The sequence below is a fragment of the Ambystoma mexicanum genome, chromosome 6q (genome assembly GCF_040938575.1).
Source record: "Ambystoma mexicanum isolate Mex_15411 chromosome 6q, UKY_AmexF1_1, whole genome shotgun sequence".
In the NCBI taxonomy this organism is placed as follows: Eukaryota; Metazoa; Chordata; class Amphibia; order Caudata; family Ambystomatidae; genus Ambystoma; species Ambystoma mexicanum.
In genome coordinates this window covers 1,483,431,434-1,483,449,465 of record NC_090937.1, presented here as the reverse complement: position 1 = coordinate 1,483,449,465, position 18,032 = coordinate 1,483,431,434, and the positions used below count along the sequence as shown (strand labels likewise).

General features: G+C 45.2%; 1 protein-coding gene across 4 annotated transcripts in view; it reads left to right on the top strand.

Annotated features, from left to right (window-relative positions):
* The first annotated feature begins 11,950 nt into the window (after positions 1–11,950).
* EIF2AK3 (eukaryotic translation initiation factor 2 alpha kinase 3) overlaps positions 11,951–18,032 on the top strand; it is a 394,300-nt gene continuing 388,218 nt past the window's right edge. For all 4 annotated transcript variants that reach the window (XM_069632207.1, XM_069632205.1, XM_069632206.1 and 1 more), the window contains exon 1: positions 11,951–12,334. In XM_069632207.1, coding sequence (XP_069488308.1) covers positions 12,117–12,334 — 218 coding nt within the window. In that variant the 5' untranslated portion in view covers positions 11,951–12,116. The remainder of the gene's footprint in view (positions 12,335–18,032) is intronic.

Below are 18,032 nucleotides of genomic sequence, written 5' to 3'. Positions count from 1 at the left end.
CTAAATCTAAAAAAGGAAAGACTAATGCATCAAGTTTTTTAGTAGCAAAGGACAGCATCAAAGAAATAGAAAACACAGGCAAATTGGGCTGCATCAAAGGGTAAAGCACAGAGAAAGGCTGCCTGCAGACAGAGGAAGACAGAAAGGGAAATCCAGAAAGCAGAAATCAATTAGCACATGAATCCGAAATCCAGGGTGGAGGAACAAGAAACAGGAGCTAGGAACTAGGCACAAAAGCTAGGATCAAGGAACAAGGGACTAGTCACAACAGGAACACTGCAACGATGACCAGCGCTGGACTGAAGTAAACTGAGGCTTTTAAAGCTGCTTAACGAGCACACCCGTCAGGTGTGCCGCCTGCTGCACCTGCAGCCACAGGTATTGCCTATCCTCCACCCAACCTTGTCCTGCAAGGGAGGAGGTGAAGCAGTGAGCCAGGCATTCTGGGAAGCATAGTCATTTGAGTAAAGTAGCATGCTGGCTGCCAAAAACCTGGAATGGATCCGGAAGGGAAGTAACTTGGAAAATAAGGTTTTAGCGCTCCCAATTCATCACAGCACTGTAGCAGTAGGTTCGGAGGAAATGTCCAGTAGGGAATAAACCCCAAAACATGCCCCCAAGTGGCGGGAACAGGAGCGAAGGGAGCGGGTCGTGACAGAGACACACTACTCCGTCCTGGAAAAGGAACTGTTAGCCATCCGCCAAGCCTTCACTGAATGGCGACATCTACTTCTGGGTGCTAGACATCCAGTTCAGGTCCGCACGGACCATCGGAATCTTCAAATTCTACAGTCATTGGAGTGTAGGAACAGTTGTCAGGCGCGTTGGGCCTACTTCTTTGCCCAGTACCAGTTCTACATCACTCATGTTCCCGGATCACAAAACCTGATTGCTGATGCCTTATCTCGACGTCCTGACTATATAACTACTGAAGATAGGGCCTACCCTAAGATGTTTCCCCACACGATCTTTGTAGCTCAAGCAGCCAATCTCCTGTCCTGGAAGAAATTCGAGTGCAAACCCAATCCTCTGATCTGTGGAAGGATACTTCAAGGAAGAATAAATGGAATCTAAGAGTCAAGGAAGGATATTTATTCAAGGACAATGCACTGGTCATTCCCACACAGAAATTACAACAAAGAATAATAAACCTCTGTCATGATACACTTCACTCCAGACATCGTGGCATAACCAACACCCTCCGCCTCATACAAAGACAGTTTTAGTGGCCTGGAATGAAGACTGACGTACAGCAGTACATCCAAGCATGTGCTATCTGTAGTCAAAATAAACATGATAACGAGAGACTGGCGGGTCTTCTACTGCAACCTAGACTGCCAACAAGGCCATGGGAATTCATTGCTACAGACTTCATTGTGGAATTACCACCTTCCCGAGGATACACGACCATCATGGTTACCATTGACTTGTTCACTCATATGGCTCATTTTACACCCCTGTTTAAGCTACCATCCTCATCCAAACTTGCTGGAATCTTTCTGGAACACATATTCCGTCTGCATGGACTTCCTTCCAAGATCATATCTGATCGAGGACCTCAATACGTCTCACAACTCTGGAAACATCTCTGTCGCATTTTGTGAATCCAAAGCGCCCTCTCATCAGGTTATCATCCCCAAACCAACGGGACCACAGAACGTGCTAATCAGACCCTGGAACAGTATCTTCGATGTATCCCCACCAAGGTTCAGGATGACTGGTCGCTCCTGATACCCGTGGCTGAATTCACCTACAACAATTCCGATCATTCAGCACTTAAGACCAGACCCTTTTATTGTAGCCAAGGTTTCCATCCATCGGTTCTACCCTCTGTTCTCCCTCATTCCACACCGGTTCCTACTGTCGACTCCTGGATCGAAACACTCATCAACGTACACCAGGAGGCCAAAGAAAACTTAGAGAAGGCCAGAACACAGACTAAGGGGTATGCGGATTCCAAAGGAAGACCAGGGCCTTCTTATGCAATTGGTGATCAAGTCTGGTTGTCCTCGAAATTACTACCCCGACATCTACGGGCAAACAAATTGGCCCCTCGGTACTATGGTCCATTTCCCATCAAGGAAATTATAAATCCAGTCTCATACCGGATCAAACTACCAGACTCCTGGAAGAAAATTCACCCAGTTTTTCACACATCCTTATTAAAACCCTACATCCAATCCTCCCGGAAATCCTGTAGACCCCCTCCTGTGCTGGTCGACAACCAACTGGAATATGAAGTGTCCCGAATATGCGACTCCAGGTATAAACAGAGTCAGCTTCAATACCTGGTTGAATGGAAGGGATATCTTCCTAGTGAAAGAACCTGGGATCCACTTTCTAATCTCAAGACCCCTCGACTGCTCAGAAAATGTCACCTCATACATCTGGGCAAACCTGGAGGAACGGGTCTTCGGAGGAGGCATGCTGTCATGACCTACAGAACGCACCCCTTTTGGACTTCCTGTTCCTTGTCTCAACGGGGCTTACACTCCCTGGTACTACCAACATGGCCGTCCAGCGTGAAACACCTTCCTCACTCTACACGTTGGACGTAGCGTGTTCTATTAATAGACCACGCCCCCCGCGGCTCTGCGCATCTCAATGCTATTATGATGTAGCGACCAGACGTGTGCTCTGTAGCTCGCGGTATTGTTTCCCTGATTCTGTCCCTACTAACTCCATTCCCAGTCCCTCTCCTTTCTTTCTTACTTCCTGGACTCATGTGCTGTGTAGTGCACTTTCTTAATTTCCCAGATTCCTGGATCATTGCATGCCGGAACTTTGAACGCACGCTGGAGTCGGAAGAGACTTGGGCAGCCTTATTCAAGACCCAATCCGTCCGCAGGAAGGCATCGACCAAGAAATCCAGCAAAGATCGGACTCAGGTGAGAAGGGGGGAACTCCTTGACACTCCATGAACATAGAAGGGGTGTACAGTGAGGTATCCGCTTCTGTCCTGAAGAAGGTTGGAGAAATTAAGGGCCACAACATTCGAGCCCACCTTTTCCAACTGAAACTCGTGTCGACATCTGACAACATTTGTTGCATAACAGAAAGACACACCAGTATACATATGGGGTGTAGGGGAATCTTGTGAATAAGGGTTTAGAGACCTGTATGTTACAAGGCCATTTTGTGAAATGTACAGTGAATATCTGTCTTGAATGTATGAATGAATGAGTATGCTTATGTGAAGAGATTGAATGGAGTGTGATTACTGATGGATAACTTTAATTATCATTTTGAATGCATTTGTTTGTTTACCACTTTTGAACATTTGTAATAAATAGACATTGCTCTGAAAGTTATGACCCAGGCAGTAGAGGGTTAACGGCACCGGTAGAGCTGCCGGTGCCATAAACCCTCTACCGCCGCATTACGAGGTCTGCTTGCGGGTCCGGTAAGGACGTCTGGTAAAACCGGGCCCGTTGTTAGCATCCTCCCCATTCCCATTGAGCCCTCTGGGGGCTCAAATGGGAATGGGGATGTACAGGTTCTGGGTCCCGGGAAAGGGAATTATCGGGCCCTCCAAGGTCAGAATGGCCCGGTAATTCCCTATTCCTGGAACCCGGACCCGGTACCCGGTTTGGGGGTAGCCATGCCGCTAAAGGCTAAAAGCGGCATGGCTAACTCCACACTCGTAATGAGGCCCATTGAATCATTGTTTGCCACCCTTCTGCTCTCGGTCCATAGTTTTACCTATACGTAGTGTCAGGATGAGCAATAGTGAGAAGAGAAGTGGTCATAGTGAGGGGAGCAATAAATGTAGTAGTAGGAGAAATCCAAGCAGTCGTAGAAAGAGGAGGGGGAGTAGTAGCAGGAGGAGTAGATGTAGTAGGAACAGGAGTAGTTATAATAGGAGTACTAGTGGTTCAGAAGGAGGAGGAGTGGTTTAGGAGGGGGAGTGGTAGTAGTAGAGTGAGAGGAGAAAGAGAAGAGTTAACATCAATGGGTGGAGTCAGGAAAGAGGCAAAGTGAAACATCAGAGGAACAGAAGACTGGTTGGAAGGAGCCGAGAGGAAGAGGAAGTAGATAGAGTAGAATGGTCAGGTGACTATGGGCATGTGTAGTACTCGTAAAATCTTAGAGTAATTGCAATGCATAGCCCCATTTCCCATTATAACACTAACACTAACCTATCTAGAGAGTATTAAAAGTTAGAATGTCACTGAGGGAGTCAGTTGGCCTGCATTTAGGGAACCCATCTATAGCTAAGATCAAGAGTTCAGAAAGTAGGGGTTACTGATTGGTTGGCCCTATGACTCTCAGCTTCCGTCTCTCCTTCGCTGTGCATGCCTTGCGGTGCAATTGGGTAAGAGGTCTCTGCGTCGATATCGGACTTCTCCATACACCGACTCACGGTCTCGCCACCAGTTCGGGTTAGCTTGCCTGTGATAGACTTTCGTCTTCTAATTTCTCGAATGTCAGTTTTCCTCGGGGTAAGGGTAGCAGGCCAGCTTACTTCCAGACTTGGAAACTTTGCGTCCCTCTCTCTAGTCAGCTTCACTCTCACAGCTAGCTTGAAACTCCTAGGCTTCTCTCCCCATCAAGCATCCTACTGCTTGATTTATGATGCAGCCATGGGGCTGGGCCCCAGAGTTCTACCAGTAGCATCACTGATCACATCACGCCAAGCATGATTATTAATGGTTTCCAAATTTAAATTGGCTGCAGGTCTGCTGTGCATCAAATTGGCTGCTGTGCACTGTGTGACCAGACTTAAAATGCTTATTCAAATTCTTTAATGTGATACAGTATGAAATAAATTCAAACTTTACACATATAATTTTTACATATTACAAATCACATATAAAAACATTATACTCAATTCAGCTATATACACACTTGTATTAAAAAGAGAAAAGGAAAAATCATATAAAATCATATAAAAAAAAAAAAAAAAACTAAACATCCTAACTAAGGATTAAACATTGACATTCTATCACCGGGATCTAATTAAGGCCTTTGCATATGGACTATCTAACTCACTCATTTCAGTCTCTAAGTGGATTCTTCGTACATCCCCTTAAATTTCCTCCATCTTAGGATGGTACTAGTCCACACTTCAACTCCCGCTCAACTTGTTGCCAGATGTTATAAAGGGCGATAAATAAATGCATATTGCTGGTATTGGTGCAATATAGCCAAAAAGACATTTCAGGTATAGTGGCATGATCATGTACAAAATCACCCAAATGACGTATAATTGTGGCTCTCAATGTCTGACATTCGGTAAGTAGGTGTCGAGCTGTCTCTAAGTGATCAGAGGATTTACACAGGCGACATATACGTTTGTCGGACAGGATTCTTTCCCAAGCCCCTCTGTTGTACAGGGTGGGCAATTGCTCAAATCTGAATAAGAGAATGAAACGTCTAAGTTTACTAGAGGGACAGAGGGATAGATAGGTTTGCGGCTTCATAAAGTTAAACAAACGATATTTAGTAAACTGATACGACTTGAGGTTGCTCATGTGATTATAATTCTCAAGCCAATCCCATAAGTCCACTTTTTTACCTAGGGCATATAGGATTTCCTTGGAGGTGTTAACCCTTCTGTGTGTCCATCCGATGTCGATTAGGAATGTCACCATATCTTTATAAAGGGGTGACGTAGTATATTTTTTGGTCACTTCCTGATGGATCACCGATAGGAGGGGATTGATAGGGTCATCAGCCATCTTGAGGTGGAAACCAGCTCTTTTCTTCAAGACCATGGCTTTAAGGGAGGGTAGTCCCAGTTCTAATCTGATCAAGGCCATCGGTATCCCCGGGTGTAACCCGAGGATCCGTCTCCAAAACTTACCCTCCAACACTTGTAACCATCCTAGATCCATTGTATGTAGTGAGTCTAGTCCATATATGATCATCGGTGCCATTACTTGGATATAGAGCTGACGCGTTCCCCAAAGGGTAAAACCACCCTGTTTTTTTGTAAATGAGGCGATGAGCGAGGTGACTTGCATAGCTCTCATGGAACGCCCCTGTTTACACAATGAGTAATCACCTAGGGGCTCATTATCCACTCCGAGATAGCGGTAGGATGGAGCATAAGGTATGACACTTCCATGTACAATTAGATTCACCCTAGTTGCTTTTTTACTCGTGAATCTTAGTACCTTCGTTTTGTCTAGATTGATCTTCAGTCCATTTATTCTGGCATAATCCCACAAAGCGGTAGCAGAACGTCTCAAGCCGCTTATGGTATTATCAAAGATCACAAGATCATCCGCATACGCTAGTACCATACAGTGCACCTCACCAACTTTCGGGGGACAGTTGTTCGCTTCAGCCAGGGCTGCAGGGATGTCGTATACATAGAGATTGTATACTAAAGGTGCCGTAACACATCCCTGCTTAACCCCACTATCTTGTATCACATTACGTGTTAAGTTACCTTCCTGGTCCAATCTAAGGCATGCCGTTGTGTTATGATGGAGTAATTTTAGATAGTATAATAGGTTAGGTGGACATCCCAATTTCTCAAGTTTGGCCCATAATCTCATTCGCGGAATGGAATCGAATGCAGCCTGGAAGTCAATAAACAAAGCGTACAACGGGGGCTGCCCCTTACTGAGTGCCCGTATACGAAGTAGTTCCATGACTAGTAGATTATGGGAGGTGGAGAACTCCCGTCTGAAACCACATTGGAATCTACTGAGTATTTTGGCCTTGTCAACCCATTGTTGCAATTCACTGAGTAACAGTGCAGCAAACAATTTACCAGAAATATCTAACATGGATAATAATCTATAGTTATTAGGCTCCATACGGTTACCTTTTTTGAACACAGGGATAAGAATAGCTGTTTGCCAGGAGCGGGGGATTATTCCTTAATCTAGAATTTTATTGAAGAGCAGAGAGAGCAAATCAGCCCAAAACAGGGGATGGCTCTTGATCACTACATTCGCCAAACCGTTGGGTCCTGGGGCTCTAGATGACTTAAGGCTAATTATTTTTTTCAATATTGCCTCTGGGGAAACATCGATGGGCGGAGGAAAGGGCACCTCTACCCCATCTTTATTTGAGGTTTCTATATCACCTGTATTTCGATCAAATAAAAAATGTTCCCACGTCTTCTTACTTATTGGGTTGATAAGGGGGCCCTTAGCCTTCTCTCTATTTTCATTAAGGAGAGACCAGATACCACGAGGATTTCTAGTGCAAATAGTTTGCACTAATTTTTGATACCTAGTATTTTTCTCGCAGGCCTTGATATTTTTAACCACTGTTCTATACCAATTTTTAATTTTTCTTAACTTCTCGCGGTACCCGGCTCCATATGCTTATTGCTTATTGAAATGTTTGAGTGCCGCGGTAGCTGAGAAAATGGCGTGTTAAGCACTTGCTGCAGAGATCTGTGACAAATGCGGCCCAAAGCACCAAATTTGAGCAAGGCTAACTCAGCCTAACCTCTCTCTGAGATAATCTTGAGAGTGTGTATAGGTTGATATTAACACCCACTGAGCTACAAAACAAAGTATGTACGCAACATGGAGCTACTTATACAATTTCATATGGCATGAGTATGGTGCAGGCCTGGAGCTCTGTTCCCACAGTTAAGTGTTGTAGAACTAGGCAGCCATCCCCAATAAAGAGCATGAAGTGATAGTCACAAAAAGTGATTAGGTTGCCAAATTCTAGGCTGTGTTAGCAAAGAGTTGAGGCTTTGCCCACAATGATAAAGTGATCCTGGACAAATGATCTTATTTAACTGTATTGTACTGTGTTGTCTTCTAAGAAAAGCTCTGCCTTCCAACATACCGGTTTAACAAGGGGGGTCCTGGGAGTCTCTCTGCCAGACATTAGTCCTGGTTACGAGAGACTTACCCAGAGTCTTTAGCTCACTATCTTTTCACAGAGAAGAAATATCCCAAACATATCAGTCTTTGTCCTGCCCTGGGGCAGTCCAGCACCGAAATGCGAGGCAATTCTCCTCTGAACAAGAGTACCAACAGAAACCCCAGACACGTGTTTCGGTCTGGTTGGACCTCATCAGTAGGGTGGATCTGTGCCTCTCTAAGAATAGTGAGCAAGGGGTCCACGTCTGGATTCCCCTAGTAACTTAGGGTGAAACCCAAAGTTACTTAAATATGCAGATTTAACAAGGGGGGTCCTGGGAGTCTCTCTGCCAGACATTAGTCCTGGTTACGAGAGACTTACCCAGAGTCTTTAGCTCACTACCGGTGGCATTGTAAAGTCCATTGTCTACTCTTTATTTTCACCGAGGGCATTTGATTTTGTAGGGTTCCTATATAGAAGAGACAAGACCAAAAATCACAAGCATTTGCCAAGCGTGTGTTGGGTGTATTTAATGTTTTAAAACAAAGCAGCAAAACCCATAGATTTATTTCTAATGCTCAAATCATTTAGCATTTTGCAACTTGTTTTCTTCTCTAGAAGATGGAGGAAATGAAGAAAGAATAATCTTTTTTTCCTGCAGTTTGTTTTAAATGATATGGTCATGTTGGGTTATTATGTGATTTGTTTAATTTCCAATCCTAGTCTACAAAATAGGTCATTATTTTAATTCATGAAAGCAAACATTGAAAAATAATTGCACCTTGCTGTACAAGAACTGGAAAACTATTTGATGAAGTGTGGTCATTTCAGTCTGTGCTCAAATCCCAGTGCCAACGCTTAAGCAAAGTGTGTGATCCTGGCCAACTCATTTGATCACAGAGTGATTCAAATACTGAATCTTGCCCTCCTACTGCATGTATACCCTACTTAGTCACCTTCCAGCCCACTATACAAATCCCCTACCACACCACTACACAACACAAATGTCCTACATGGCATCCCGCAACAGAGATCCAATACAAGCCAATCCTCCCAATTTAGACAGAAGACTGCCAAATTTTTTTGTAACGAAATGTAGCAATTTGTTACTGTCTCCCGTCTAAAACATCCATAACATTAGTGCAGTTTAATGGGGAACTTTCCTTCTCCTGCTTCCCGTGACAAAATCTCCCTCCCAGGCGATCCAAATGTTGGTATGTATAAGATACCATCCTTGCACCTTGATACTGCACTACACAAACCCCGCACTTGTCATCCTGTCCCCCACTACAGAAATACACAGATACCCTTTTTGGTGCCTTGCCTCTATAACTACCCCAATACACACAGTCTACCTGGTGACCTTTCACAACACTACACACATATCCTGGCATCCCGTTACAGAGACAACCTTTCTGGCACCCTGCAACCCCACACAGGCTATTACACAAAACCCCCACCTGACGCCCTGTCGCCCCACCACAGAAATATCTCCCTACACAACACACTACACAAATATCCTAGCGTGTACCCTCCCTCCCCACTCCTACTTATATAACAGTCCAGTATTTGTGAACATCAAACGAAATTAAAAGTGCTTTAAGAAGCAAGTTCGATCAGATTGTGTGGTACTGTTCACTAGCACTGACTGTGCTAAACGTGAGCACCAAAAACATGAAAAGTGTTGTAAGCAGTAGCCCTATTCAGGCTGTGTGATTAGTAGCACTCTGGACTAGGGCTTAAAACTCCCCTTCTTCCGCTCTGAGAGGAAACACTTCCTGGCTGCAAGCGCCCTACAATACTAGTGTCTGCTGGGTTTGTGTTCTTTTCATCCATTTTGGAGTCACTTGTTGCACAGCTTCACTCTGATGTGTTTTTCAGTCAGCCCGACTCTAGTAAAGTTAAACACACTGCACCGCTAGACCCCAGGAAGACAGGTACACCACATTCACAGTGTCAAAAAATCCTATCCTGTACATTAATTACTGAGCAGGCGCAGAGACACTAAGAATGCTCAGTCAGCAGATAGGATTTTTTGACAGACAGGAAAATCTGACATTACACCGGCAAACATGTTACCTCCATAGCTCTCAACCATTTATGTTGCAAAAGCGGGTGAAAACACCCGATTTTACTTTTGGCGGGTGAGCGGCCCATTGAAATGAATGGGCGTGCATGAGGTTTGGCGGGTGAGTCCGCTGTTTACAAGGCGGGTGACACCCGCCAAAAGCGTGTGAGTTGGGAGCTATGTACCTCTCAAGACTGTGCCTTGTAGCTGCTGCCCTGGCCTACATGTGGCTGGACCGTACCCACAACTAATCGCCATTCCTCTCGGGTTGACTCATGTTCTGAGCCACCACAATCCGAAGCTGCTCTCCCATGTACTGCCGCCAAAACCACACGAAATGCCGGCCACTCAGCACCAGAATATCCCCTGATCTTCTCATCAGCTCACTACCGCGTCTCCCAAATCGCAAATCTGGCAACCCTGGATGGGACTGGGAGGGAGTTAATAAAGAGGTGGCTAAGCAACAATCCCTACGCCAGTACAGGATGGCAGCATGTGCTTTCCAAAGACTCTTGATTGTGGGAATCATTGGAAAACACCCAAGCATGTGTTTAAAGCGTGAAGGGACAGAAAAAAAAATAACATTTTCTGATTTGGCAAATCATTGCTTGTGCATTTCCAGTTACCATGTCAACCAGATATCCTGCTACTGAACACCCATGCTGCTTTCTTGTGTTAGCAATGCTTTGCCACGTATGCGTCCCCAATAAATAAATACATAAAATATAAAAATAAGTTTCCTATGGAGGAAGGAGTCTCATAAGGAAGTACTGGAAAGAGGAAGAGGGGCAATCAGGTAAAAAAAACTAAGGATAAAACTGAGTGCATTCCAGTACTAGCGAGTAAGCATGGTATATGGCGCATGCGTACGCTTCCTTTTCTTCTGCGCATACGATGATCTCACTCCCTGCAGCTGGTACACTCAAAACCAGCCACGTTTCAGAAGCCAGACCGGCCCAATCAGTAACCCGGAAAGAGTGACAGCTTGTTGAATGCCGAGTCTCTCTATAAACATGAACAAAGGACATTAGTTACATAGACATCCCTATTTTCTTAGGAAAGCTCCGCCATATTCCAAAAGTACATTTTTTCATGTTTAATAAAAAGTACATTTTTTTATTCGGAAATAGCCACAAATCATGCGTATGCGTTGTTTTTATTAAAATTGTGAAAGATGTTAGGAAGAAGTATATAATAAATTCCCTTATTATTTCATATTATATTCTAATTATTATGAAATCTATAATCATTATTCCTCACAATTTGATGCAATTTTCTCGATCCACAGGATGCAGGACGAAAGTCCTTATTTTTTACGCATCTGCAGTTAATGAAACAATGTTATCGTATTTCAGCTCATATTTTCCTGCTACCTGCCCCGTGGAGATTAAAGCGTCTGGGAGAACGACGATTCTGGTTGGTCCACATGTATGCCCCTGTGAATGGGCAGGCGGGAACTAAACAACGAGTCTCGAGTTATGATTGGATGCCATGTGCCACTACCTCTAGTAAACAAGCTTTATTGACAAGCAGAAAGTACACGCTCGCCCTCTTCCCATTGGTTCGTCGACAGCTGACAGTAGACCAGCTGAGCCTATAGAGCCCAACCTGCAGAGCCCCGGGAATATCTGGTGACGTTGAATGGACAGAACATTTGGAATTAAGCGCAGGGAGGGGTGTTATTTGACTTGGTTTTGGACATAAAAAGAGGACAAAAGTGCCGTTCAAACTGCAGAGCATAGCAAAACACGATGCCCATGTTGAAACCTTCTCAGTTGATCTTATTTGTCTGTAATGTAATTTGGTCACAAAAAAATTAAGCAATGTTCTTTATTTTTTTGAAAATGTCTTGAATTTTTCATAAATCCTGTTTGCTTGGAAGCCAAAAGAGAATTATATTTTAAAATTATTGATATATTTAAGCAGAAGTTTATTCAAATGTATCTTATATTTCAATACCGTACTATATCAAACATTAAATAATAGTATTGTGCTTACAGAAAAGTGGAAAGTTAATCCTGGTGTTCCATTGAATCTCCAATCTCCTGCTCATTTTCCTATTTCAAGACGTTGGCTTGGGCGGGGCGCCAGCGGCGATGACGTCGCATCAGCGAAGCCCCGCAGCCGCAGGTTAGTGGCGGATCATCCTTCCCTCTGGACAGTGCTGTACTGATGCAGCTGATGGTGGCGGGCGCGCGCCTCTGAAAGTGACAGCCAGAGATCGGAGGGGGGGGCGCGCAGAAGGGCCCCCCATGCTGTGCTGGCCATGGGCGGCCGGGCCGCGCTGCGGGTGGCGCTGCTCGCCTTGTGGCTGTTGCACTGGGCTGCCGCCCTCGTTGACGCGTTCCCGGGGGAAGGAATCGGCGACAGCCGCGGTCTCAGCTCTCTCCCGGGCGCCGCTGCCGATGTGACGGTGGAGGACGACGAGACGACGGCTGAGCAGGAGCACTACGAGAGTGCCGCGCGCGAGGAGCGACCCTCCAGGTGGGAATGGGCTCGCGGGCTGCAGGTGATGGGGGCGAATCGCATCCTAGGTGATGTGGTGCTGCAAGGGAGTTGGGTGCAGTTCGTGTGCGGTAGCCAGGGAAATGCATCCACCTTAAAGAAAGCCGCCCAGATGTTGTAGTGGTGCAACCCAAGCTGAAATAGTGATGCAGCCGAGTTCAGACTGGGTGCACGCGGGAGATGCTCTGGATCAGGTGTGACCTGGGTGCTACAGCATGTTATGTTATTTTGCATTTATATAGCGCCTTATGTACCATTAGTATAGTCTCAAGGCGCTGCTAGGTTGAACGCCCTCAGAACCGAAATTCAATTCAGTAGAGAGAGTAGACAGAGTCTAAGGTGCGTGTGAGCACCGTATATGTGTGCAGCTGGTGTGGCATTGCTGAAGTAGCTGCTTCTTAGCGGTAGGTGTGGTGGTTGAGAGATAAGGAGTATGTGTTTTGTTCAGGCAGGTTTTATCCAGACCGATTCTTGCAGCGTTAGACCTGAGGAGAACGCCTGGCTGGAGGGTGTAACCAGCACTGTTTAGTTAGAGTGATGGGGAGTATGAGGCGGATGTTGGTATGAGAACAGCTATACCGAATGGTGTCATAGTATCTCTGTGTTCTAGTTGGATGGTGGTGTAAAGAAGAGAGTAAGCGTGGTGATGTGATATGATGGTTTTCATGCTCTTCAAACGTTCTATGCACTCTAGACCATTCCATGTATGTTGCATATTTCTATGCGCTCCAATTTGTTCCATGCACTCTACATCGACCCCTTTATTATTATCCCGCATTACGTGCTCATCCGCTCTAGGCACTCATCCGCTCCAGGCACTCAACCAACTCTTCAGACGCCACGTCATTACGCGCTCGTTCGCTCTACGCGCTCGTTCGCTCTACGCGCTCGTTCTCTCTATGCACTCGTCCGCTCTACATACTGATCCGCTCTACGCACTGATCGGTTCTACATACTGAAATTAATTTAGGGTGCAACAAGTATCCGTTGGGGGGAGTGCATTCAAGTTAGTGTGTGTATGGGTTTGCAGGATACGAAATAGCTTGGACTATTAATCGCGACCCCTTTATTATTATCCCGCATTATCGACCCCTTTATTATTATCCCGCATTACGTGCTCATCCGCTCCAGGCACTCATCCGCTCCAGGCACTCAACCAACTCTTCAGACGCCATGTCATTACGCGCTCATCCGCTCTACGCGCTCATCCGCTCTATGCACTCGTCCGCTCTACATACTGATCCGCTCTACGCACTGATCGGTTCTACATACTGAAATTAATTTAGGGTGCAACAAGTATCCGTTGGGGGGAGTGCATTCAAGTTAGTGTGTGTATGGGTTTGCAGGATACGAAATAGCTTGGACTATTAATCGCCTGGGTCTATCTCAAAAGAGCCAACTGCTGCCCCATAAACACTCGTAAAGTACAGTCTTTGTGCCTGGGAATGTTTGACTTGTGTACTGGGAAACATTTACAAGACTTTTAAAGCATGATGTTTGAAATGTAGTGGACAAAAAGTAATAGCTTGCATTGAATGTGACATTTAGATATGTACCAAGCTATGCACTAGCCCCTCGTTCTGTAGAAGCAGAGCGTGAGCGAGGTGGCATCGCAGGAAAAGGTGGCCACAGAGATTTTTTTTTAAAAAGAACAAGACTTTGCAGCAGTAAATACAGCAACATAGATTGGTGCCTGTAGTGATGGTGATACCTGTAGCAGGTCACATAGGTAATGTAGTGATAGTTATACCTGTAGCAGGTTACATAGGAAATGACTAAATGAGAAATAACGGCAACATGGAAGCACTGATGGGAACGAACGTTTAAAGGGAAAGACACAATGGGAAAATAATGCTGAAAGAAATATGAAGTAGCATGTCACGAGACTGAGTGGATCAACAAACCGCAATAGAGAGAGCAATACATACAGGTTCTCTGTCTAAATAGGTATACAAAAGGAGCCCCTTTTCAATCTCTGCATTTCTTTTAATCTTGTGTGCTTATTTATTAAACGTAAAACGTCCTGATAACTCATTGGAGAGACATTTAATAGCCCCTCTGTCACAATGAACAGTTCCTGGTTAAAGAAACATTCTGACTACCCACGAGCTACTTCCAGCTCCCCTAGTTTGTGAACTCCAATTTTGACCCCTGACAATGTGCCAGTGGTGCAATATTTGTGAGGCTAGGGATGCTGTAATGTACCGTTTTAATGTTGCCAGCTCTCTGGCTGCTTCGTTTTCGCCACCCCAGCCTGTGACTTTGATCCTTCTTTTGTTATCTTGTGTGGGGATGTGGGGAGCTTTGCACTCATACGGCAGTATTAGGGGAGTGATCTAATTCCTTCTCGTGCATAGAAAATGCACAGTATAATTTAGAAGAATCCAAACATATTAAAGTTTCTACTGGTACAATAAAACTTTGTACATGAAGCTGTTCGTTGGATCTATGTCCATTCTATATTAAAATCAAAAGGAATTTATCTTGTGTTTTCTTGCAGGACAGTAAAAGGCTTTTCTTACCCACCAAGAATCAATTATCACGAGCCAATGGTACATTGTGTAGCCAGGTTGTAGTTCAGCTGAAATAATGTCGGAGTCCCAAAGATGAGGGGTGCATTTTTTGGTGGTGTTCTCAACTCTTGCAGGAAGCTTCTATATTATGCAACATTTGTATATCGCTTAGCTGCCATGTTTATCTTTAACTGCTTTGGGTTGTCTGGACATTTTTATATATTTAATCCTGGGTCAGGCTGGGCGAGCAATCTGACTGGGCATTTCCTACCCCTCCATGCCTGTGTCAGTGGCGCATTTAGGCTTTCTGCTGCCCTAGGCCCAACTAAGTGTATGCACACCCCCTCCAAAACTTTAATCCACCTCTGCAAGATTCTGCATCTTTGCCAGATTCTGCCCCTTGACAGACTCTGACTCCCTTGGCTAACCTATACCCCCGCACCACGATCTTGTCCCATTTTGGCTACATGGCAGCATAGGGGCGTTCTTTATGGCTGACAGGATTAGGAAGCTATTGTTTCCATTCTATTATCGTCTGTTATTTTAGTTGAAAGCGTGTTTCATCTCTCTGTTGCTCAGGATTTATTGAAGCTGTGTGTTGTAGATTTAAGAGCACAAGAGGTACTTGTTGAGTCCAACTACCTACTTTTGATTAGGTCAGAGAACAATCTTTTAGGGAAAGCAAGCAGAACATAAGCTGTCTGTCAATTGGCCACAAGTGTGGGAGGGTTGGGACGAGGAATTTTGGTTTCAATGCTAATATCCGAGTTCTCCCAAGCTGATTGCAGTCAACCCTTGAGAAGCACCTAGACTGGTCTGTAATATGAATGTTTCAGACAATATAACTACAATTCAACCTGCAGTCTTGTGACCTGGTATAGTTTACATATGAACTATATAGGCAGGTGGTTCAGGGACATCACAAAAAATGTTGATACAAAATAATGAAGCCTCCTAATGGTTACAGCTCTGGTTTTGGAAGGGGGCGTAACGGAGCTTAAGCAAGTTACCACCTGCTGCAGCCCATGTACCTCCAATCCGTTGGGCTTGAACGCCATTAAAAGATGGAAAATTCACAATTGAAATGTGCAAACTCTGCCTGGGCAGAAACGCCTCTGTAGAGTGAAAACAGTTGGAGGTGGTTCTTGGGACCTTTTGGCTGAGTGTGCTCATGGTCATGAGTAATGCATGGCAACAACAGCGTTCATCGTATCTGTGCATTGTATGCACGTACAGATTTTTATAACAAATGAACTGCTACATACTGTTTACATCATTGGAGTTTGTACCATTGTCCAAAACGTCCGACAATGCAAGAGTTAAAATTAGTAATGGGTCAAGCTTTCCAGCACAACATTGGGACTCATTAGGAGTGTGCCGGCTCTGGTAACAACGGTGGCGGTAAGCTACTGGCACCGTTGTTATCGGACCGGCACACTCTGAGTTCTGCGGGCGGGTGCCCTCCCACCCGCCAGGTCTGACTTGGTGGGCAGAACGGCACCCGCCCGCAAACTGACGGATGCACCGGCACTATTGCACACAGTGCCGGTGCATCCCTCCTCCCCACTGAGTCCTATGGGACTCAATGGGAATGGGGAGTAACGTGTTGTTCTGGCTGTAATGTCATTGTGATTCCCCATTTCCAGGTGCCAAAAAAATTCACAACTCCCGCAGCAGCTTGCCGATTTTACCGACCCGGCTACTGCTGGGGTTGAAATGACCCCATTACATTTGTTAGTGTGGTGTAGGGTAAGGGTCTTTCCAGCTTGCTTTATTATAGTCCATGCCCTTAACCAGTATAGTATACAACCGTCAGTTGTTCTGTTCCTGCCAGACCTAGAACAGCAGGTTTCAAAAGATTCAATTAGCAGGAGCGAAAAACTGCTCCTGGGTGTCCGGCATCACATAGTAGGCAGGGGCTACCACTGGGGAACCAAGAGCGAATAAACAGCACATCGCAAATCTAACTTCCACATGTGATGCAGATTTTGGCCATTTTGTATGACTCATAATGTTTAAATATGTACTAGATGTGTTCTGATTCTTCTTCCTTCTTCATAAGCTTACTAAAGCAATAGAACCCGAGGAGGGGGGTATTAATGCCCCCGGGGCAATAGTTACAAGCCTGAGCGAAGCAAGGGCTTTAACGTAGTCTCACAGGTTTTACCCGACCTGTAATGCACCTTCCTCAGCTTCTACTGCTATTTGTACCCTGGCACATTGTACCAGAGTACTAATAGTATTTTATTCTCGAGTTGAGAAACGGCGTGTAAAACAAATGGCTGCCATGGAATGGGGAGAAGGGACTATACATAATCCCTTCTCCCTTTCTATGGCGGGTAATCGTGCAGTGGTTATATGCCGGGAACAGTACCGGAGCCAGCAAAGGACAAGCAACGCAGGTAAGTGGGGTTGAGGTGGAAAGGGAGTGCATATGTGAAAAAGGGGTTAAGGGTCAGGGGATGCGGGGAGTACACTAAACTTCATTCCCAGGGTGGGAAGATGGGGGACTCTGGCTCAGAGGAGCTCAAAGCGGGTTATTTCCCTGTGTGGTAAGGACCCCTTTCTGAGCCTCCTCATTGTCTGGGAGGCCATCACACACCCCTCTTCTGGTACTAATTCAAGTTAATATCAAATGTGCATGTTTGTATAAGACCAATTGCTCTGGGGAGCCAAAAATAGCTCCTCATAGCTGTTGGTTTTAAGTTAACCAGGCTCTCCTAGGTTGGAAGCAGGAGCTAAATGGCTACCAGCTCCCCTTAATGTTGTAACCTGAACAGTGTGGCACTCTGCACACCTGCATGTCCCTAGATGTCCCTTAGTGGTGTGTCTTAGAGATAACTGTCCAGAGCACCCACTGCTGCTGTAGCAGCTCACTTTCTCAGACTTGCTGAAGTTTAGGGGCGTGCTCGCTATGCTTAGCTTTGGAAACGATTCAAGATTTTAAATACAACCAATCCCTTCTTTAGATACAATAAAAATATTTCCTTCACTAAAAAGCCACTTAGCTAATTTTTGTTATCGGTCTTGAATATAGAAACGAGAATCCCTGCAGCTACTACGCAGAATCCTTGTTTAAACCTTTCACCTTTGATCCGTCATCCCCACAGAGAACAGCATATTTTTAACCAGCTTCTCTTATGACTGATTCCCCGGATGACTTA